This window comes from Haliotis rufescens, unplaced genomic scaffold (assembly GCF_023055435.1).
Source record: "Haliotis rufescens isolate VD_foot unplaced genomic scaffold, xgHalRufe1.0.p SCAF_1, whole genome shotgun sequence".
Lineage (NCBI taxonomy): Eukaryota > Metazoa > Mollusca > Gastropoda > Lepetellida > Haliotidae > Haliotis > Haliotis rufescens.
In genome coordinates, this window is record NW_025963779.1 from 10,502,777 (window position 1) to 10,521,371 (window position 18,595).

The 18,595-nt window shown below is 40.9% G+C and overlaps 2 protein-coding genes and 1 long non-coding RNA gene across 4 annotated transcripts; 1 reads left to right on the forward strand and 2 right to left on the reverse strand.

Moving 5' to 3' along the window:
- Positions 1–523: 523 nt before the first annotated feature.
- LOC124147312 lies at positions 524–3,264 on the reverse strand. Its single transcript, XM_046517991.2, has 3 exons — positions 2,580–3,264; positions 1,752–1,944; positions 524–1,273 (listed from the first exon to the last, which is right to left on the reverse strand). The coding sequence occupies exons 1-3, from the start codon at positions 3,171–3,173 to the stop codon at positions 753–755; spliced, it is 1,308 nt and encodes a 435-aa protein (XP_046373947.2). The 5' UTR covers positions 3,174–3,264; the 3' UTR covers positions 524–752.
- Positions 3,265–4,145: 881 nt separating this feature from the next.
- Positions 4,146–6,982, forward strand: LOC125372288. Its single transcript, XR_007218049.1, has 3 exons — positions 4,146–4,534; positions 5,485–5,593; positions 6,281–6,982. It is a non-coding gene; the product is annotated as an uncharacterized LOC125372288 (long non-coding RNA).
- Positions 6,983–10,740: 3,758 nt separating this feature from the next.
- LOC124147322 lies at positions 10,741–17,302 on the reverse strand. 2 transcript variants are annotated; one of them, XM_046518003.2, is made up of 4 exons: positions 17,138–17,302; positions 14,451–14,586; positions 13,321–13,560; positions 10,741–13,005 (listed from the first exon to the last, which is right to left on the reverse strand). In XM_046518003.2, the coding sequence occupies exons 1-4, from the start codon at positions 17,174–17,176 to the stop codon at positions 12,854–12,856; spliced, it is 567 nt and encodes a 188-aa protein (XP_046373959.1). In that variant the 5' UTR covers positions 17,177–17,302; the 3' UTR covers positions 10,741–12,853. The 2 variants fall into 2 exon arrangements, with proteins under 2 accessions (XP_046373959.1, XP_046373967.1); XM_046518011.2 differs by lacking the exon at positions 17,138–17,302 and adding an exon at positions 16,685–16,754.
- Positions 17,303–18,595: the final 1,293 nt, after the last annotated feature.

Genomic DNA, 18,595 nt, shown 5'->3' on the forward strand with positions numbered 1-18,595 from the left:
ACTCCGAAAAAACGTTTCGTCATAATAAAGAAGTTGACATCCATAAACAGCTCCGCCACTGGTGAAAATGTGTTCTTTTCTTTGACCCTCCATGAGAGAGACATCATATATATTTCACTAGAATCATCCAATCATCAGTCGGCTCTTTGGTCCCCTGGGGGATACTTATAGTGGTCCCTATGGGGTACTACGAGTGGACCCGTGACAATCCGGGATAGAATAGGTCTTCAGCAACCCACGCTTGCCGTAAAAGGTGACTACTCTTGTGTAAGATACGACTTATGGGATTGGGTGATCAGGCACACTTGGTTGATGCATGTCATCGTATCCCAAATACGTGGATCGATACTCATGATGTCCATCACTGGATCGATTATTTACGGACCGCCGTCATATAGGTTATTGCTGAGTGAGGCTTTAAACAAAACAACTTTTAGTGGTTCCCTTTGGAACTTTTCTGCAACAGAATCCAAGCGAAGGATCTGTGAGAGAAAATGTCATATGCAGACAACGAAACGAAACGCTATGTTATTATACATTTATTGTTTCCATTTAAGCGCAGGCGTTCTTCATAAACATAAACTTGACATAACCCTAGGAGCTTTTGCAGAGACGAATTTCAACTAACATGGACTCCAAAATATCTTTCAGGTTAAACCTCAAAATCAATTAGTGTTACATAGGTTAATTTAAAAATAGTGTCACAATGACATTAAAACAGAACAGGCCTTTTTTCATTGACAGGTGGAAGATTAACGTTGGTTAACATAAAAGTCATACACGATCTTCATTAGAAGGAAGAATGCAGACAAAAGGGTAAACTTTTGGTGCATACCTATCACTCTCAGTGCCTCAGCTCTTTCACGAAAACGGTAAAACCTTGACACCTGTGTCCTGTCCGATCCTCCATTGTGGAGACAGTATTCATTCCTATTAGTCTTTAACAATCCAGTACATGTATCTTCACATTTACCACACTTAAGACACTGGTACCCATTTCCCCTACGCACGGGCATGCCACGTGTTGACGCTAAGACATCTTCTAGGGTGCAGGCCCGTTCGGCTGACATGGCGGGAGAATGACTATCAGGCTTCATGATTCCTTCTCTTTGCTGATAATCATGATTTTTTTGAGTGGATGTGGGTTTCCTGGAAATGAATTTTGTCCCTTTTCCCTTCTTCGTGGGCCCATTGAATATGACATCCTGGTCCCCAGGGCCCGAACTTGAGTGTGGCGAGGGATCCGTACTGGAACATGCTCTCTCCGTGAGATCTGTTGGAGTCAAGTTAGTACAGTTCATCATTAGTTAGTAAGATATGTAACTTGACGTAACAAACCAATGATCGATTGCATGAGAACACGATTACACTCTCCCGTTTATTGGGCTTTTTTTTCCATCGTCTAACCCGATTGGGGGGGTCAGGCTTGCAAGCTTGGTTGATGCATGTCATCGTATCCAAATTCTGAAGATCGATGCTCATGATGTCAATCAATGGATTGTCTGGCCCAGACTCGATTATTTACAGACATATAGCTGGAATGTTGCTGGTTGCGGCGTTAAACAACAAACAAACACAACTTGGGACTTCCTAACCCTGAATCTCCAAGGTAGTAAGCCATGAATATATGGCACATGGCCAGTCCCGACTGACACCAGTGGAAATCTGGGAGGACTGCCTGTTTACTCCCAAATCGTGTTAAGCTACATAAACCACTGGTCCCAGTAGAGCAACTGCAGGGTTTTACTCACCTCCTTGTTTATCCTCCTCGTGTTGAGTTTTTTTAACCAGATCATCCAATATCTTGACGGTGTTGTAGTTTCGATCAAAGTCTCGTGAGATGGTGTCTCGGACACTTTCTCCACCTGACCATGCCACCTCCAGCTTGACCCACTGCCCAGACACGTTTAATGACCTGTTGGTCCTCTCTTCCCAGCGGATTATCTTTAACAGGTTAATAGAATCATAGTATATACAGTATAGTATTTTCCAAACCAACATGTTTCATTCATATCTTCAAACCCGTTTGAAGAAACCTGTTTCTCAATTTTCTGAATATATTTGATTCTGTACATTGTGTACACCTGTATTAATGAACACATTTATATATTCATATATGTACTGGCACCTTTTCTGTCATTAAAACTAAATTACTTATCATTCTATGTGACACATCTAGTTGCTGAACATAAGCTCATTATATGAGTCGACCAGTCAAAATAAGTACCTCGAGGAAATACTTAGAAATGTTTCTAAAAATAAACCTGTGACAACTGTACTGTGACTAAATACACTGGATAACTACTTGGCAAATGAGCATATCAACACGCGTAATGTACAAATATGATTCACAAAATATACCTGGATATATATGGATTTGGAATTTGGGTATTAAAGATCTACATCTCAAAGAAAAGTAAAGGGTCATATTTTCTAAATTGCAACTGCTTATTATGTAACTCAAAGTGAGATATTCATTAACTTATAGTATTCTGCTATTAGAGTGGCCTTGCACAAAACATGTTTATTATTACACATTAAGATGCTCCCCGCACTGCAGCTATATCTCTATACAATACCTCATTCCTTTCTTTGTCTATAACAACAAGTTTCCACTCTATGTCCATTTCGTTATTGACGACGAAAGATGCCTTCCATTTTCCTGATCCTCGAGGGAAGCAACTGTCCATCAGTACACAATCCCTAGGCTCCCAGCACCCCAGGGGCGGCGTCGAGCCAATTATACCAAGAACCTTTCCGGGAGGAGTGACGTAGTTTGTATATACGTCTACTTTACAAGTGTGGAAAATTATGACTTCATTTTCCACATTCCATTCCGAATGCACAATGACACTACATTTCTCGATGAAAAGTATTCTTTCATTTATTGTTTCACGCCTATCTATTTCCCCATCGTGACTGAGAACAAGCCACGACCAACAAAACTGTGTATCGGTGGGTACTTTCAGGACTGCTTCCCAAACCTGTTTCCCGCCGTCTCTACTGGAGCCTTCCACTATTGGCAAAAGCCTCGCGCGCTGGTAAAGGCCTGAATCATTTTTGATCCGCCAATTTCCTAGCTCTGGGATAGAACCGACGACTGCTGGCTGCTCTCCATCGAGTCGAGTTCGAAAACAAACCCGGAAGATCACTTTAACGTATCGTGGCGGCATATGTGTGTCCTGTCTTGCCCGTAAACGATCATAAACTTAAAAATACGTCGACACATGCCGCCATCATTGTTGTCAGTGGTGACACGATCAATGTCAAGGTCAAACATGAAGTAGAGTTATCTCCCTTGTGCGCATTCAGTGCCAAGCTCCTTCCCAGCGCGTGACACCTTCGTTACACTCTCGGTAGTATATAGAGAGCTCCGCGAACGGGCTATTGCTGTAAGGAGCTTGTCTTCAGTGTTCACGGCCCGTTTTGTGTGTTTGGTGTTTGTTTCTTGTTAAATGCCGCACTCAGCAATAGTCCACCTATATGTCGTGGGTCTGTAAAAAGTCTGGTCAAGACAATCCAGTGAATGACATTGTGAACACCGAGCCACAACTTTGGGATACAAAGACATGCAATCAACCAAATAACTGAGCTTCACCACCGGATCGAGGAACATCGATTTGTATATATGATTTTTGTTCTTTAACGCCGCACACAGCAAATATTCCAGTTATATGACGGCGGTCTACAAATAATTGAGTCTGGACCAGACAATCCAGTGATTGACTTCATGAGCATCGATCTAGGCAATTGGGATACAATGACATGCATTAATCAAGTCAGCGAGCCTGACCACCCGATCCCGTTGGTCGCCTCTTCAATTACGACAAGCATGGGTAACTGAAGACCTATTCTAACCTGGATCTTCACGGGTCGCAAAGCATTTAGCTGTTAAAATAGGAAGATTCGAATGACACCAACATCCGCCCACTCTTATTTTGGGGTAATAATTGAGTTAATAAAGCGAGTTCATATTCTAACCCGGATCTTCACGGGTTTGTATATATGATATGTATTAGGTCAGTTGTATGTGACTGAATTATCATTTGAGCTAGCAAATTGGGATTTGCAACATATTAAGAACTGACGCTCAATGTTTGGAATATTTTGTTGAATCAACTAGAATTTAATCCTTCTTTATTAAAACGTGTTTTTTCTTAACCTTAGCGATATCTTCATGGACTTTTTATGAAAATTCATGTAACGTTTCACACTGTGACAAGAATGGCCATGAGTATATATACTGATATTTATGCATGCAGCTTTCATATTACGCATCGTATGTGTGTTTTACACTTGACTGAACCTAAGTACACAGTGTAAAGTTATATTTCCTAGTGGCCTTTACGTAATCCCACGACGGAGTTATTTCCCTTCGTATTCAGGGCAATATTGTAAACTGGTTCCACTGTTGGCACATGACGCAAGCTTAGCGCGATTTAGCTAGCTGAGGTAGACATGAACCCAGTCCTTGATAAGTGCGTTAAACAGCGACGACCCACAATATCACTTCACTTTACATTTAATGTTCGAGGTTTGTTTGTATCCTTTCTTTCGTTACATTCGATGTTGTGTATATATATACATTCTAAGAGATTGTGATGTAATTGTTGTGACGTAGGTGGGGGCGGTTAGTATTAGGGCAACGGTTGAGAGGTATGGCGTGTTGCGTCTGTGTGTGAGACATTCTCACTCTCAGTTGTGTCCATTGATTTCGCCACAGACTTATATATACGTCGAAAAAATGTACAGATTGTTTCATCCTGTGTTCCTGCTGTAATTCCTACAACAGGAAGCGATGCTTAGCGTTATAGTGAACACATATTCCAGTCTAATTCTGGACAGTGAAAGTAATTAACGGTGTATAAACGAATGCGTTTCCGTTCTGCTCCAGGACAATGAAATGCTGTCCATACTTCCTGTCGTCTGCCAACTGGCACCGCGTCTCTTTAAAAATCTACTAACTCGCTTTAGTGAAGATCTAGACTTTTCTTTGCTACAGTATGCTTGTATGAAAGTTAAACGATTTGTTTTTTAAATGTTTCACCAATGACCCTATGTGATTAATAATCGTGAATGCCATAGCGTACACGTGCACTTAATTGTACTTCTATACCGCGGAGTTGGAGATCTGGCTTCGTAAACATCCTGGCTGTAACATGAAGCAATACATGCTTGCTGTAAAAGGCGACTATGCTTGTCATAAGAGGCGACTAATGGGATCGGGTGGTCAGGCTCGCTGACTTGGTTGATGTATGTCACCGATCCCAATTGCGTGGATCGATGCCCATGTTGTTAATCACTGGATTGTCTGGTCCAGACTCGATTATTTAGAGACCGCCGTCATATAGCTGGAATATTGCTGAGTGCGGCGTTAAACAACAAACAAAACAAAGTAACATGAAGCTGGCATTCTGGTTGATTGATTTCTTGTAGGGATTATTTGGGAAAACACATTATGAGCGTATATCGTTTTGCTCACAGTCTCAAACTATCTTGTGGCCATGACAACCACCATTATGATCAGTCTGCTCCTTGTCGTGTGCTGCAGTGTCGTCTGCTCGGCTTGGCGGTTCAAGAGAGACTATAAGAAGTAAGTTCTTCACTGTAGGGTGGGTGATTTAACTATACAGCCCAGACTAAGCCCCAAGTGACTATTTCCTGTTCCCGCAAATGAAATCTGCCCTACGTGGAAGACGCTTCCAGGATGACGAGGACATAAAGGCTGCCACAGAGGCGTGGTTAGAGGGCCAATCTGCGGATTTCTATAAAAGTGGTATTAAAAGCTTGATGGACAAATGGAATAGGTGTATTGAGGTGAATGGAAATTATATTGAAAAATAAAAGTGCAAAAGATATTCTGCGACTTCGTCTTATATTGAAGTTGCAAAACTTATTGAACGCCCCTCGTATATACTGTCATTTTAAGCGATAAGGGAATCAACCGACTTAAAGTGTACGATCTCTTGTTAGCAAACAGGAAGTATTCTTATGTCCACTTCGTGCTGCAGATAGATTAGTTTCTTCAAGAAAAAGTGTCAGTGGAGTAGTGATAGAAAGAGAGCTATTCAGATACACTGTGTTTAAAATTACCTAAAATACTTCGACTTTTTGCTTTTCTAAATTTGTTTTTCCCTGTTAAGTTGTAGAGGTTAACCTCTAAGTCCGTAAACCTCGCATTCTGGATGTACTCGTTAGGAACTGTTTTTTCGGCAACATAACACCGCACTCATTACCAACCGGATTACAAGGTTTCGTGGTGTATCGTGTCTTGTTTCAGCTGTTTCTGCACGGCGGTCAACATCCACAACTATGGCGACGTTATAAAGGACTTCGGCTCCATACAATAGTGCCGTGCCTTCCCGGCATGCAGCTGTCACAGAACGGAAATGATGACGTGTGGGACACAGTGTGACAGGAAGGTGAAAGAGTGGGTGTGTCATCACGAGTGTGGAGGGAATCGGGCCGTCGGGGGTGTCCAGATACGTGCCTCCTTCACAGCCAGTACTTGCCATTCCAACACGTCATATTTAGTTTATGAATGTGGTTCCCAAGTCAACTGTGCATTTTGATATTGGTGATGACGACGTTGGAAGTACATGTTTTACATTTAACAAACACTTTATTTTTATGTATGTTCCGGGGCGGTCGGGTAGCCTAGTGGTTAAAGCGTTCGCTCGTCACGCCGAAGACCCGGTTTGAATCCCGACATGGGTACAATGTGTGAAGCCCATTTCTGGTGTCCCCCGCCGTGATATTGCTGGAATATTGCTAAAAGCGGCGTAAAACCATACTCACTCACTCACTCACTTATGTATGTTCCAAAGCGGTCAACAGCATGTTCCTCTTAACGTTAGGTTAAAATACTATCTACATCAAAATATAATTGTCATTCTGTTGTCTAAACTTGCCAGTATTTTGTCTCGAATAAATATGGTCTGTCTAACTTTGATCCAGAGGATCTGCACGGCGTGAAGAAGTTAACTTATTATGGGTTAAATACGGTAAGGGTTATCCTGCCACAGCCAGGCACATGCACGTGAATATGGTGTCACGAAGTCGCGTGAGGAAGGTGAGGTGTAGTGTTCACTGAATGTGTTGAACCATTCGATGTCTTCGCATCACCGAGCAGATGATACATCTTGCTCAATATTGGCTCAAGGATATGAGTTCACAAAGTATTGGAGTGTTTCGCGATGAGCAAAGTTTTTGAGCCGTATGGCAGATCCTTTAATCTGAGTGATACGATGTGTTTATTGTAATATGGGAAGCTGCTGGTAAAGCAACAGTTGGGACCCAAAACTGAGCCAAGGAAGACGGAAGAAAAAGCAGTCACAGATGAAGATTCATTTAAGATAAGTATAGTTTAGTTATAAAATTGGGGGCACGGATGGCCCAGTCGTCTAAGGCGCCGCGATTCGCTGTGCAGAGTTGCGCCCCTTAGGCACGCCAGAAACCTATGATTGTGGGTTCGAATCCCGGTTCGCCCCGATTATGTTTCTAGGTTTGTCAGCACCATACCCGTGCTCGTGGGTTTCACCGTAAACACATTAAGCTGACACGCCGTGATATGACTGGAATACTGTTAAAAGCGGCGTTAAACCCAACTCACTCACTCGCTCACTCACTAGTTATAAAATTGGAAACATTTCTGAATAATAACAACAAAACTTCCAAGTTATATCATGTTTTCTTTGGTCATATCTTTAGTTTGGAACTGTATAACTGAAAACGGATCTGTTTTTGACAGATTTGTGGATTGACGTCAAGGAATGTTTACACGTTTGACGACTGTATTTATTTTTGAGTGTTAATAAACCTGCTCGCTTGTATGCGGTAGGCATAACCCTTGCGATGCGTATGTTGTACATGGTAAATATTTTATGTTCGTTTGAGCGAAGCTAATTTGAACATATATTTTGTAGTATACCTACCTAATGATGCAAGTACCTAAACTGTCATAAAGTGCCCGTATGTAGCCCAGAAGGTGAAACAATTTGTAATTTGCAGAATCAGGAAAGGGGACAACACCCATTTGTGTATTAATTACATATGTAACAGAAAAATAGAAAACAAACATATCATGAAAACAAAACTAGTAATATATTTTCACAACAATGACTCCTGAAATATGTGTAATTGTTTTCAAGGAACATGGGGTATTAAGTTGACACAATCATAGTATATGCATTATAAGTGTTTAACATTTTAACGAATGGAATGACATAAAACTTATCACATGATATCAATATTATTTGCATTGTCTAGAATTGAACGAACAATTATGGCAGCCAATGGCTGGACGGAATGGATTAAAACTGTTTTGTATATAAATACGTTACTCATATTGTTCATAAGGAATCTTTTCAAAGTAATAGTTACATTGTTTAAATATTATTATATAATGGACTAGATCAGTGGAGACATGCAGATATTGTTGAAATTGAAACCCCCGACAATGTAAATGCGTAGTTATTATATAACAATTAATCATACTTCTCTGTGAGAGTAACCTCCCTGATGCTAAGCGTACTGTTTGTTTACTCCTGTAGCCTGGCACGTCAGTTATTCACGCTGTACAAAAGTGGTCATCCCTCGTACATTGAAACTGGGTCGACGTTTCCCGCCCGTCCCCATGACTGAGCTTGTCTCCCTTTAATTTTTTAGCCCAAATACCACGCACGTGTTTGGTGCAATATTTTACAGTTAGGAATGTTTGAAAAAAATATTTTCATAATGATTTATGTATTTCGTATGTACACATCATTATACATGTGCGACATAAAGATAAGGTTACTTTAAAAAAGAATTTGGACGAGGGGCGATTGATAAGTTGTGAGCCTACCTCTGAAGGAGTGTGGTACGGATGAATTCCTTTGTGGTGGTGATAGACTGATCAAGTACAGTGACATACACAGGAGGATTGTTGTATTGGACACATTATTTAGTTTAGTATAAGCTATTGACTGCAAGGGGGGTTATGAGATGACTTAAAATGCAGAAACAGGAAAAGCGAGCTGTTATCAAATACCTTTACAAGAAAGGCTTAACACCCAATGCCATATATGAGGCTATGTTATCCACACTAGGGGAAGATGCCCCGGCATATGCAACAGTGAAAAGATGGGTGGCAGAGTTTAAACGTGGGCGATCGAGCACTGATGATGAACCCCGTCCTGGTCCACCTGTTGTGTCTTCAACACCTGAAATGGTACAGCGAATCCTGGACATAGTCAAGGACGACCGACGAGTGACACAGCGACAGATAGCCAACATAGTGGACATCTCTCAGGAGCGAGTGCATTTCATTCTGACAGATATTCTAGGAATGCACAAAGTTTCTGCTCGATGGGTCCCCAAACTGTTGACAGCTGATCAGAAACGTCAAAGAGAGAATCTCTCAAGGGAGAACCTCAAGCCTTTTGAAGGTGATCCAGATAACTTTCTCAAACGATTTGTTACAATGGACGAAACATGGGTCCAACACTTTGAACCTGAATCAAAACAACAGTCTAAACAGTGGAAACATGTCACATCTCCTACTCCAAAGAAAGCAAAGTCTGTGCCTTCAGCTGGGAAAGTCATGGCATCCGTGTTTTGGCATTCTGAAGGTGTGATCATGGTGGACTGGCTTCCTAAAGGCCGTACTGTTACAGGGGCTTACTATGTGGAACTTCTGAGACAGTTAAGAAAGAAAATCAAAGTTACGCGACGTGGAAAGTTGACGAAAGGTGTACTTTATCATCACGACAATGCTCCAGCACACACATCACTGATAGCAATGGTCAAAATCCATGAGTGTGGCTTTGAACTTCTCCAACATCCACCTTATTCACCCGTCGGACTATCATCTGTTCCCACAGTTGAAAAGGCATTTAGCTGGAACTCATTTCCAGTCAGATGATGACGTCATTACAGCGGTCAACAACTGTTTGAGTGAGCAAGAAGTTGACTTCTACAAAAGTGGCATAATGGCATTGCAGCATCGCTGGCAGAAGTGTGTTGACCTTAAAGGGGACTATGTCGATAAATAAAAAGCTTTGGTATCATACTGACTTTGTTTTCTTTGTTAAGCTTAGAACTTATCAATCGCCCCTCGTACATCTATCTGACAATTACTAATATCATAGATGTTGCCTCCCTTTGAGCATTGTGCCGGATTAACCCAAACATGTTTAGTGTAATCACTTACAGTTTGGAATATTATAAAAAATATTTTCATAATTATTTATGTATTTCGTATGTACAGATATCATTATACAGGTGATAAGATTTCTTTTAAACGTTTGTTGACATCTTTCCAACCATTAATCATACCCATGTAACTTGCTCAAGCCATATACAAATAAAGCACGGCCCATGGTGCTGTGCAGTAATAGTTTGTTGTTCAGGGGCGGTGATTTGTCTAACAATGATTATTCTTGGTATATATATTTTCAAAACATACATCAGCCCAAAACCAAGAAAAAGAATCAAGTACAGGAAGAATGGCTTAATAAACGGATGTCTTTAAGGAACGAAGCAAAGTAAATAGGCATTGACTAGTATCCTCAGCTGTTTAAAGCCATCTCCTTACCAGTGTTGATATAAACCAGAAATATTATACATGTATGTTTTCATTTTCGAGTACAGGAATAGGTACCTCTCTCTCTCTCTCTCTCTCTCTCTCTCAAGTGAGCTATTAATGAATAGGCGAGAAAATCTATTTTATTGACAAAAGAAAGACGTCAAAACGTTTCGTTGAACCTACGATGTATATTTACTGATACAAACAACATGAACATTACAGGATAAAGTGAGTATATTTAACGTGACAGCTTACACCACTAAACTCTGTGCTTAATAATGTGTAAAATGAATATTGTACGAAACGTAAACGGCATTAAATGAGGGGGAGAGAGAATTTGTACGGTCACTACTTCAGGACATAGAGGACACCTCGCATCTCGCATGTCTAGCGAACCATTTCTTCTCATTTGTAAAATCAATATAGGCTAACATAGTCCATTCCATCTTGAAGTCATCTTCCCGAGGCAAGGGTGTTAACTGACTATCAAAGTCCCGTTTCAAGTTAACTCCCTTGCCTCGGAAATATGCCTTGAAGTCTTATAATTATCCAGTATAAGAACATTCTAAGGTAGGAATTTCACTGCATGTATCTATGCCAAATTCCGTGAATTGTTTCAGAGGCATTTCTTAGAAGTTGGTGAATGACATTTTTTTGGATAACAACTTTTTTTAACATTGAATTATAGCGACGTTTCGGTGTAGATCCTTATGCGTTGTCAAGAAAGATTGATTTCCCGGAATCAAATTATTTTTATTTTCCACGTCACCAAATTATATGCTGTATGAGGTTACATGGAATATTTGTGATTTTGCACTGGCTGAATGAGTGATGTCGTTACCATTAAAGAGCAACGAGGCCCAGTGATCATCCACGTTAGGCCATGCCTAGCCCCCTGAATTATACCTGAGGATAAATCATTCTTATGACGTCATCCTATTCCAAGTGGATCCTGAACAACCAAATACCCCTGCATGAAAAATTGTTGGACCCATCCAATCTACACGAGGGAAACGTTGTTTGTTTTGTTTGTTTGTTAATCGAGTCTGCACCAGACAATCCAGTGATTGACATCATAAGCATCGATCCACGCAATTGGAATACGATGACAACGTGTGGTCTGCTGTTGCATAGAACTTTTCATTAAAAAAACATAGGTTGTGTTCTTGTGCATGCTTCTCATAAATTATTGAAGTCAGAGAAAGACCTCGAAAGCGTGACTTAAAACATGGACATATACTGAGACATGCGGCCCGCGAGGCGGGAGACAAAATATGTGATTTATTTGATATATATAATCACAGGAAAAATGGTGTGGGTATTGGTTCAAATTCTATTGAAATATTTCTCGTTCGGGCATATCTATTAAGCATGTGGCTAGCAAGTTTTGCATTGGAATGGCATACTATTATGTTGATGAAAACTAAATTGAAAAAAACCCCAACTAAATGAGATAAATTCGCATATTGCCAAAGACGTCACTACATGGTTAATACATGTACAAAGTTACATGATAAAATACAACTATTCTACTCCGAAAACGAATACCACCCTCATAGCTTTTACTGAAACCTGATACATTAACACAATTACCAAAAATAGTAAAGTCCATCAATACTATCATAATGTAACATGAATATACATGTAGATACATTGAACGGTTTTCACAATCTGCTGAAAAAGAAAGAAACCTAAACGTGTTTACATGTTGAAACGGATAAGTATTATGTAAATCAGTCTTCAGAAGCAAAATGTTCCAGTTCACTACCAGGTCATAAGCACACATGATTTTATAAACGTTTTCTGCTACGCAAAACGTGTTGGGCGGACAAAGTTATTTCTTCTTTCGTGTAAATTGACAAGTCTGCTATATTAAATATTCGAGATGCCTTTTCACGAAATAATTGTTTATCTGTGTAGATGCTTATGCATGACATGAACAATGCAGATTCAGGTGAGAGACGTGTAATACCTCTCACGCAAAGGTCAAAGCTCATGAATAACATGACGCCATCGATCAATTGTTTTTTCTGGACCCAACAGGAAATTGTCGAGTGTTGATATTGAAAACAGCGTATCCTTTGTTTAACAAAACTACATACACAAACTTTCTTTGGAGAAGAAAAAAATATCATGAGGCAAAGGAAAATTTGTATGAGTAACACGACTGCCACCAGGTTGTTTTGTGACATTTGGTAGTCGTGTAAACGGAAACTAGTTCTAAAATGGATGTTCCCAAGTGCTAGTCGAGATTAATTATGATATTGAACAGAATGCGCCGAAGTTTCACTGGTGGTTTATCTCCCCCTGTTCTTCCTGAAGACCTTCAAGATATCCTAGTACCTCCTTGTGGAATTCCTGATAGAAGGGCGTGGCTGTGACAGGGGGTTCGTTCCCCACAACACCGTGGGACCCCTTTCTCAGGATACTCTGTAACGCTAGAATACAACAATAGGGTCAAAACATGAATACACAGTGGTCTTGGCCGTCGGAAATATATCGTGTCCCTGTGCTTCCAGAAGAGTGCCTATTTTAATGCATAGTTGTGAAAGAGATCCCTCCTTTCCAGCGAGTAGAAAGGTTAATGAAAGGTTAGTGTACGTCATAGAACCGTTTCCTTAGTAGTTAACTAATGACTAATATTTACATCATAGTTTAATATCAACTTCCATTTATACATGTTGTTTTATTGTGCTGATAGTGTGCGGGTGAATGTGTCTGGGCGTGTTAAGAATTGACAAAAGCATTCTAACCGTCAGCATCATTAATCACTACTGTTGCTGCGTGGCTTGTTGTGTAGATCCTGCACTCTTCAACTACACCGTGTCTTCCTCCCGATTCGCTGCTCTCAAAATACGACCTGAGGGCCTCCTCCGTGACGTGCTCTGGCAGGCCCTTCACGACCACGCCGACCGCAGCCCCAACGTCGACAAGATCTATCTGATGGCCGTCCACCTGACGCCTCGACGCCTTGTCCTGACAGCGTCTGGCATCTACCGATATTGTACTCTACATTACATTACAGTCAATCAAACACTTTACAGATGAAACATATTAAACATATGAAATTATTAAGAAAATTATAGACAAGGGTACTCCATGGGAGGTCATGTAGAACATGGAGAAGTATATAGGGAGGTCATGGAAAACATGGAGACGTATATAGGGAGGTCATGGAAAACATGGAGAAGTATATAGGGAGGTCATGGAAAACATGGAGAAGTGTATAGGGAGGTCATGGAGAAGTATATAGGGAGGTCATGGAAAACATGGAGAAATATATAGGGACGTCATGGAAAACATGGAGAAGTATATAGGGAGGTCATGGAGAAGTATATAGGGAGGTCATGGAGAAGTATATAGGGAGGTCATGGAAACATGGAGAAGTAAACAGGGAAGTCATGGAAAACATGGAGAAGTATATAGGGAGGTCATTGAAACATGGAGAAGTATATAGGGGGGTCATGGAAACATGGAGAAGAATATAGGGAGGTCATGGAAAACATGGAGAAGTATATAGGGAGGTCATTGAGAAGTATATAGGGAGGCCATGGAGAAGTATATAGGGAGGTCATTAAAACATGGAGAAGTATATAGGGAGGCCATGGATAACACTGAGAAGTATATAGGGAGGTCATGGAAACATGGAGAAGTATTTTGTGAGGTCATGGAAACATGGAGAAGTATTTTGTGAGGTCATGGAAACATGGAGAAGTATTTTGTAAGGTCATGGAAACATGGAGAAGTATATAGGGAGGACCAATGGACCACGAATGACCAATCCCTTATTTCTGACTGCAAAGGCCATTTCTGACATTGTTGACACATAAATTACCAACGTGAAATCTTGTGAAATCTACAAATAATGCTGTTTGCAATTTACCTTCTATATCTTCCTCCATTGTAACCAGGGCAATGTGTTTGACTCTGTCATCAAAATAGTCGATCGCTTCTACTCCATTGTCACATATGACCTCCAGGAAGTTGACGAGTGTGTCCTCTGCGCATGCTGGCAGATTCTGTGAAGATATCAGACGGGATTAACACCTATCGTTTATCAAAATAATGTTTCTCACCCGTTCGCCAGTACTAATGTATCAGTGGTGAGGTCAAGAAAATGGGAGTTCAAGATTATTTCACTATTTTATCAACTTACATGCACGTGTTTGAGTGACTGCTTGTACTAGCCCTCCGAGCCGATCAGTCCTTATTTTTATCCAATTAATGCCGAGCGCCAGACAGGGTAACATTAAATACCATCGTTTAACGATAATGTGGTATGAGGCGACAAGGGGATCGAACCTCCGACCTTTTGCTCTCCGGGCAGGGGGCACGGGTGGCCCAGTCGTCTAAGGCGCCGCGATTCGCTGTGCAGAGTTGCGTCGCTTGGGCACGCCAGAAACCTATGATTGTGGGTTCGAATCCCGGTTCGCCCCGATTATGGTTCTAGGTTTGTCAGTACCATACCCATGCTCGTGGGTTTCACCGAACTGGTAAACGTCTGACACCTGCATCACTTCGGGCTTTCCTCCCACATTAAGCTGACACGCCGTGATATAACTGGAATACTGTTAAAAGCGGCGTTTAACCCAACTCACTCACTCACTCACTCTCCGGGCAGACGCTCTATCCACTAGACTACAGGGATGAATTAATCAACAAGTGAATTAATGTTGATTAAACGCCGTAGTCAGCAATACGGCATGTACGTCATCGAGTCTGGACTGGACAAACCAGTGATCGATGGAATGAGCACAATGATGCGCGGTTATTAAAATCACTGAGTCTGACCACCCGATCCTAAACCACATCGATCGACAAGCATTGGGCGCTGGATAATACGAACTATCAAATAATGACAGCGCCTAGATGGTAAACATAAGGATCAATGTGCACAGATTCAGTGTGAGCTGTTTGTTCTACAGTGAATCCTTGTTAATGCGATGCCCTGTGAGTGAATGAGTGAATAATTTGGGTTTAACGCCGCTTTGAACATCATTTCAGTTTTATAACGGCGTGTCAACTTATTGTGCTTAGAGTAAGGGAGTGAGTGCGTAAGGTTTTACGCCGCTTTTAGCAATATTCCAGCTGCACACATTCTACCCATGTCGGGAATCGACCCGGGTCTTCGGCGTGACAAGCGAACGCTTTAACCACTAGGCTACCCGACCGCCCCCTATTGTGGTTAGAAAGACCACAGTGGTGCAGGTCTCAAACGATTGCCACTTTGGTGAAAGGAACTACGATCCTAACACGCCTAAGAAATGTAACTCTGCACAGCGAACTGTGCGCCTTTGACGACTGAGCCTTAATTTCATCACGTGTTTGATTATTTCTTGCAAACATTGGTGCTAGCTCTTACAAACATGTCATACCAACACAGTGGGTTGGTTCAGTATACAAAGTTGGTTGGTTTGTTGTTTAACGCAATATTCCAGCTATATGACGGCGGTCTATAAATAATCGAGTCCATACCAGACAATCCAGCGAATAAAATCATGAGCATCGATCCACGCAAATGGGATCGATGACATGCATCAACCAAGTCAGCGAGTCTGACCACCCGATCCCGTTAGTCGCCTTTTACGACAAGCATAGTCGCTTTTTACAGCAAGTATGGGTTGCTGAAGACCTATTCTACCCCGTATCTTCACGGGTCTCAGTATGCAAAGAAGCAACACTAACTACCTTACGAGTGGCCATTCCAGGCACCTCGACCTTCACTAAAGGTCACTCTAAACCTTACCACACCAAGGCCCCACCCTAAAGATAATAGGTACCAATTTGCATCTGACTTCAGTTAACACTTCTTGAGTTATCATGAACATAATACACTTCGAACCCCAGGCCTGCAGAGTGAATCTAACCTTTAATGTCACAAATATTTCTAGAACAATCCCAGGGGCTCTATATACACCATATACACTAAATAGGGTGTGTCCAGGTGGAATTCAATGGTTCAACCAAACTATTTATCACATGCTGCTCATTCAAAAAAGGCCACAGTGACCAACGTATGGTAGCATGAGATTGACATCACTTGTATCTGCAAGTATCTATTATCTGCAAGACAAAAGCCTTTGTGAAAATGCCAAACAAAATATAAGAACACACAACCTTTCCTATAGTCGCTCTCGTCGTTACATGCATGACGAATACTTAATAACAAAAATGTGAAATTTACGCACTTTCGCTTTCGTTTTACATCAAGGCCGTTTATTGTTGACAAGGTCATACGTGAACATGTTATCCATTACGAAGTAATTCATGCACGTCAGGCGGTAATGTTCGTCAAGGGCGGAAATACCTGTATATACAACACTAAAATGCGTGGGAAACCCAATCTATTCGAAATATGGGTGTCAGTAATTGGTCCCGAGTGAACGAAGGCTTCGTCCCGGTGTTGTTTAGCTTATAGGTTGTCGTACATCATTATATTTGAGTATACACAAAGTGGTGAGTGAAAAGGACCCTATTGCCCTCGTTATATATGCGCTGTGGTATTGTACGAGGGAATTGTATCAGTGATCAAAAATATAAGTGCACAACACAAGAAGAAGCACTCCTCACTTTAGCAACAAGCAGTCTCTTCTCCATCTTCTGCATCATCAATATGTTCTCTTGTAGAGATGGCGGGGATGTGTACACAGGTAAAACCTTCTTTAACCAAGTGTTTTGTTAATCGTGTCAGTCCAGGATGAATTCTCGTTTGGTAATGCAGTCTTAGTTTCGATTTCAAACGGGAGTCACGTGATCGAACCACAGCACAAATGTCACTTCATATACATGTATAATGCAATGGAATGACGGCTGTAGCGTCAAGGCCACACTATTCATTTAACGGAGTCGCTGCTTTCAGTATCTATACTGCAACGAGACACCAAGTCCTACGTGGTTCTTGTGTGGGAATTCGAATTCGGACCTTGAACACTGAGTCCATACATTACGTGCATGGGCTCTTTGTTTTACAGAAGATTTATCTTTTAAAATTGTCTCTTGAAATTAGTCAAATACCACCACCAATATATTTAAACGACTAACTGTGAAGAATATTTGACCTAACAACAGTACACATCGACATCTCTTTGTAGTGTCACCATGTCAATCTCAAATAGTATACCAAGAAACATTAAGGCTAAAAAATAGATTGACCATTCCATAATTTCGGATAAATATACTATCTTATTACTCAATACATAAATGGATTATTTTTCCCGTCTGAAAGCATGGTGTTGGTCTGTGTCTTGTGGTCAATATTGACTTCATTGTGGAGAAACACACCCACGGGTCATTACATTGTAAACAGTAATGACCAAACGTAGCTTTTTCAATATAAAAATGTTATTGGAAACTCATGAACAAATTCAGATGTCATCATTGGTAGGAAGAAACATGACAAGTTACAGTTTCATTGGTCCAGTGTTCTCAGGACATGAAGTTTACACTCCGAGAAAATACAATTTGAGCGCATTTAGGAGCATGGACAAAGATCTAACGTCCAATAAATGTAAACATTAAAATATCGCTATAAAAGGAACATATGTCTTCAGACCCCGTATTAACTACATACATACCACGTCATTACATATTGAACGGAAATGGCTAAGTAATGGCCACAAGTAGATTCAGCATTCAATGTGATCACAGTGAATAGATAATACATGTTGAACAACAACACAAACGCATGTAGCAAATTTAATTACATTTTGAACAAAAATGACCGAACAGTGACAAGGAGTAGATTGTTCAAAATGGCTCCCGTGATTATATTTAAAAAGGCCAAAGATAAGTAGCATAATAATATAAAACAAGATTCATCAGAAGATGGCCAATCCCCCTGGCCCCGACTTATTCTAAAGAATAAATCATCTGATAACAGCTAGTATGACAAGAGTGATCTGTCCATCTTGATGAAAGTATTCCTATCTAATATGTCCGTCATCTGCCCGGGGCAAGGGAGTTAACTGATTTTAAAAGTCCAGTTTCCACCCTTGCCGAACTGGCTGGAATTCCTGGGCTCGACCGTAG

Bases quoted from the DNA above. Each gene is read 5' to 3' on its own strand.
- LOC124147312 (XM_046517991.2), bottom strand. From the start codon at position 3,173: ATGCCGCCACGATACGTTAAAGTGATCTTCCGGGTTTGTTTTCGAACT. The intron at 1,945-2,579 runs GTATTGTATAGA...AACCTGTTAAAG, and splicing joins TAGACAAAGAAAGGAATGAG to ATAATCCGCTGGGAAGAGAG. The intron at 1,274-1,751 runs GTGAGTAAAACC...TGACTCCAACAG, and splicing joins CGAGGAGGATAAACAAGGAG to ATCTCACGGAGAGAGCATGT.
- LOC124147322 (XM_046518003.2), bottom strand. From the start codon at position 17,176: ATGATGCAGAAGATGGAGAAGAGACTGCTTGTTGCTAAA. The intron at 14,587-17,137 runs GTGAGGAGTGCT...ATATCTTCACAG, and splicing joins AGAGACTGCTTGTTGCTAAA to AATCTGCCAGCATGCGCAGA. The intron at 13,006-13,320 runs GTTAGAATGCTT...GTTGTATTCTAG, and splicing joins AGTGATTAATGATGCTGACG to CGTTACAGAGTATCCTGAGA.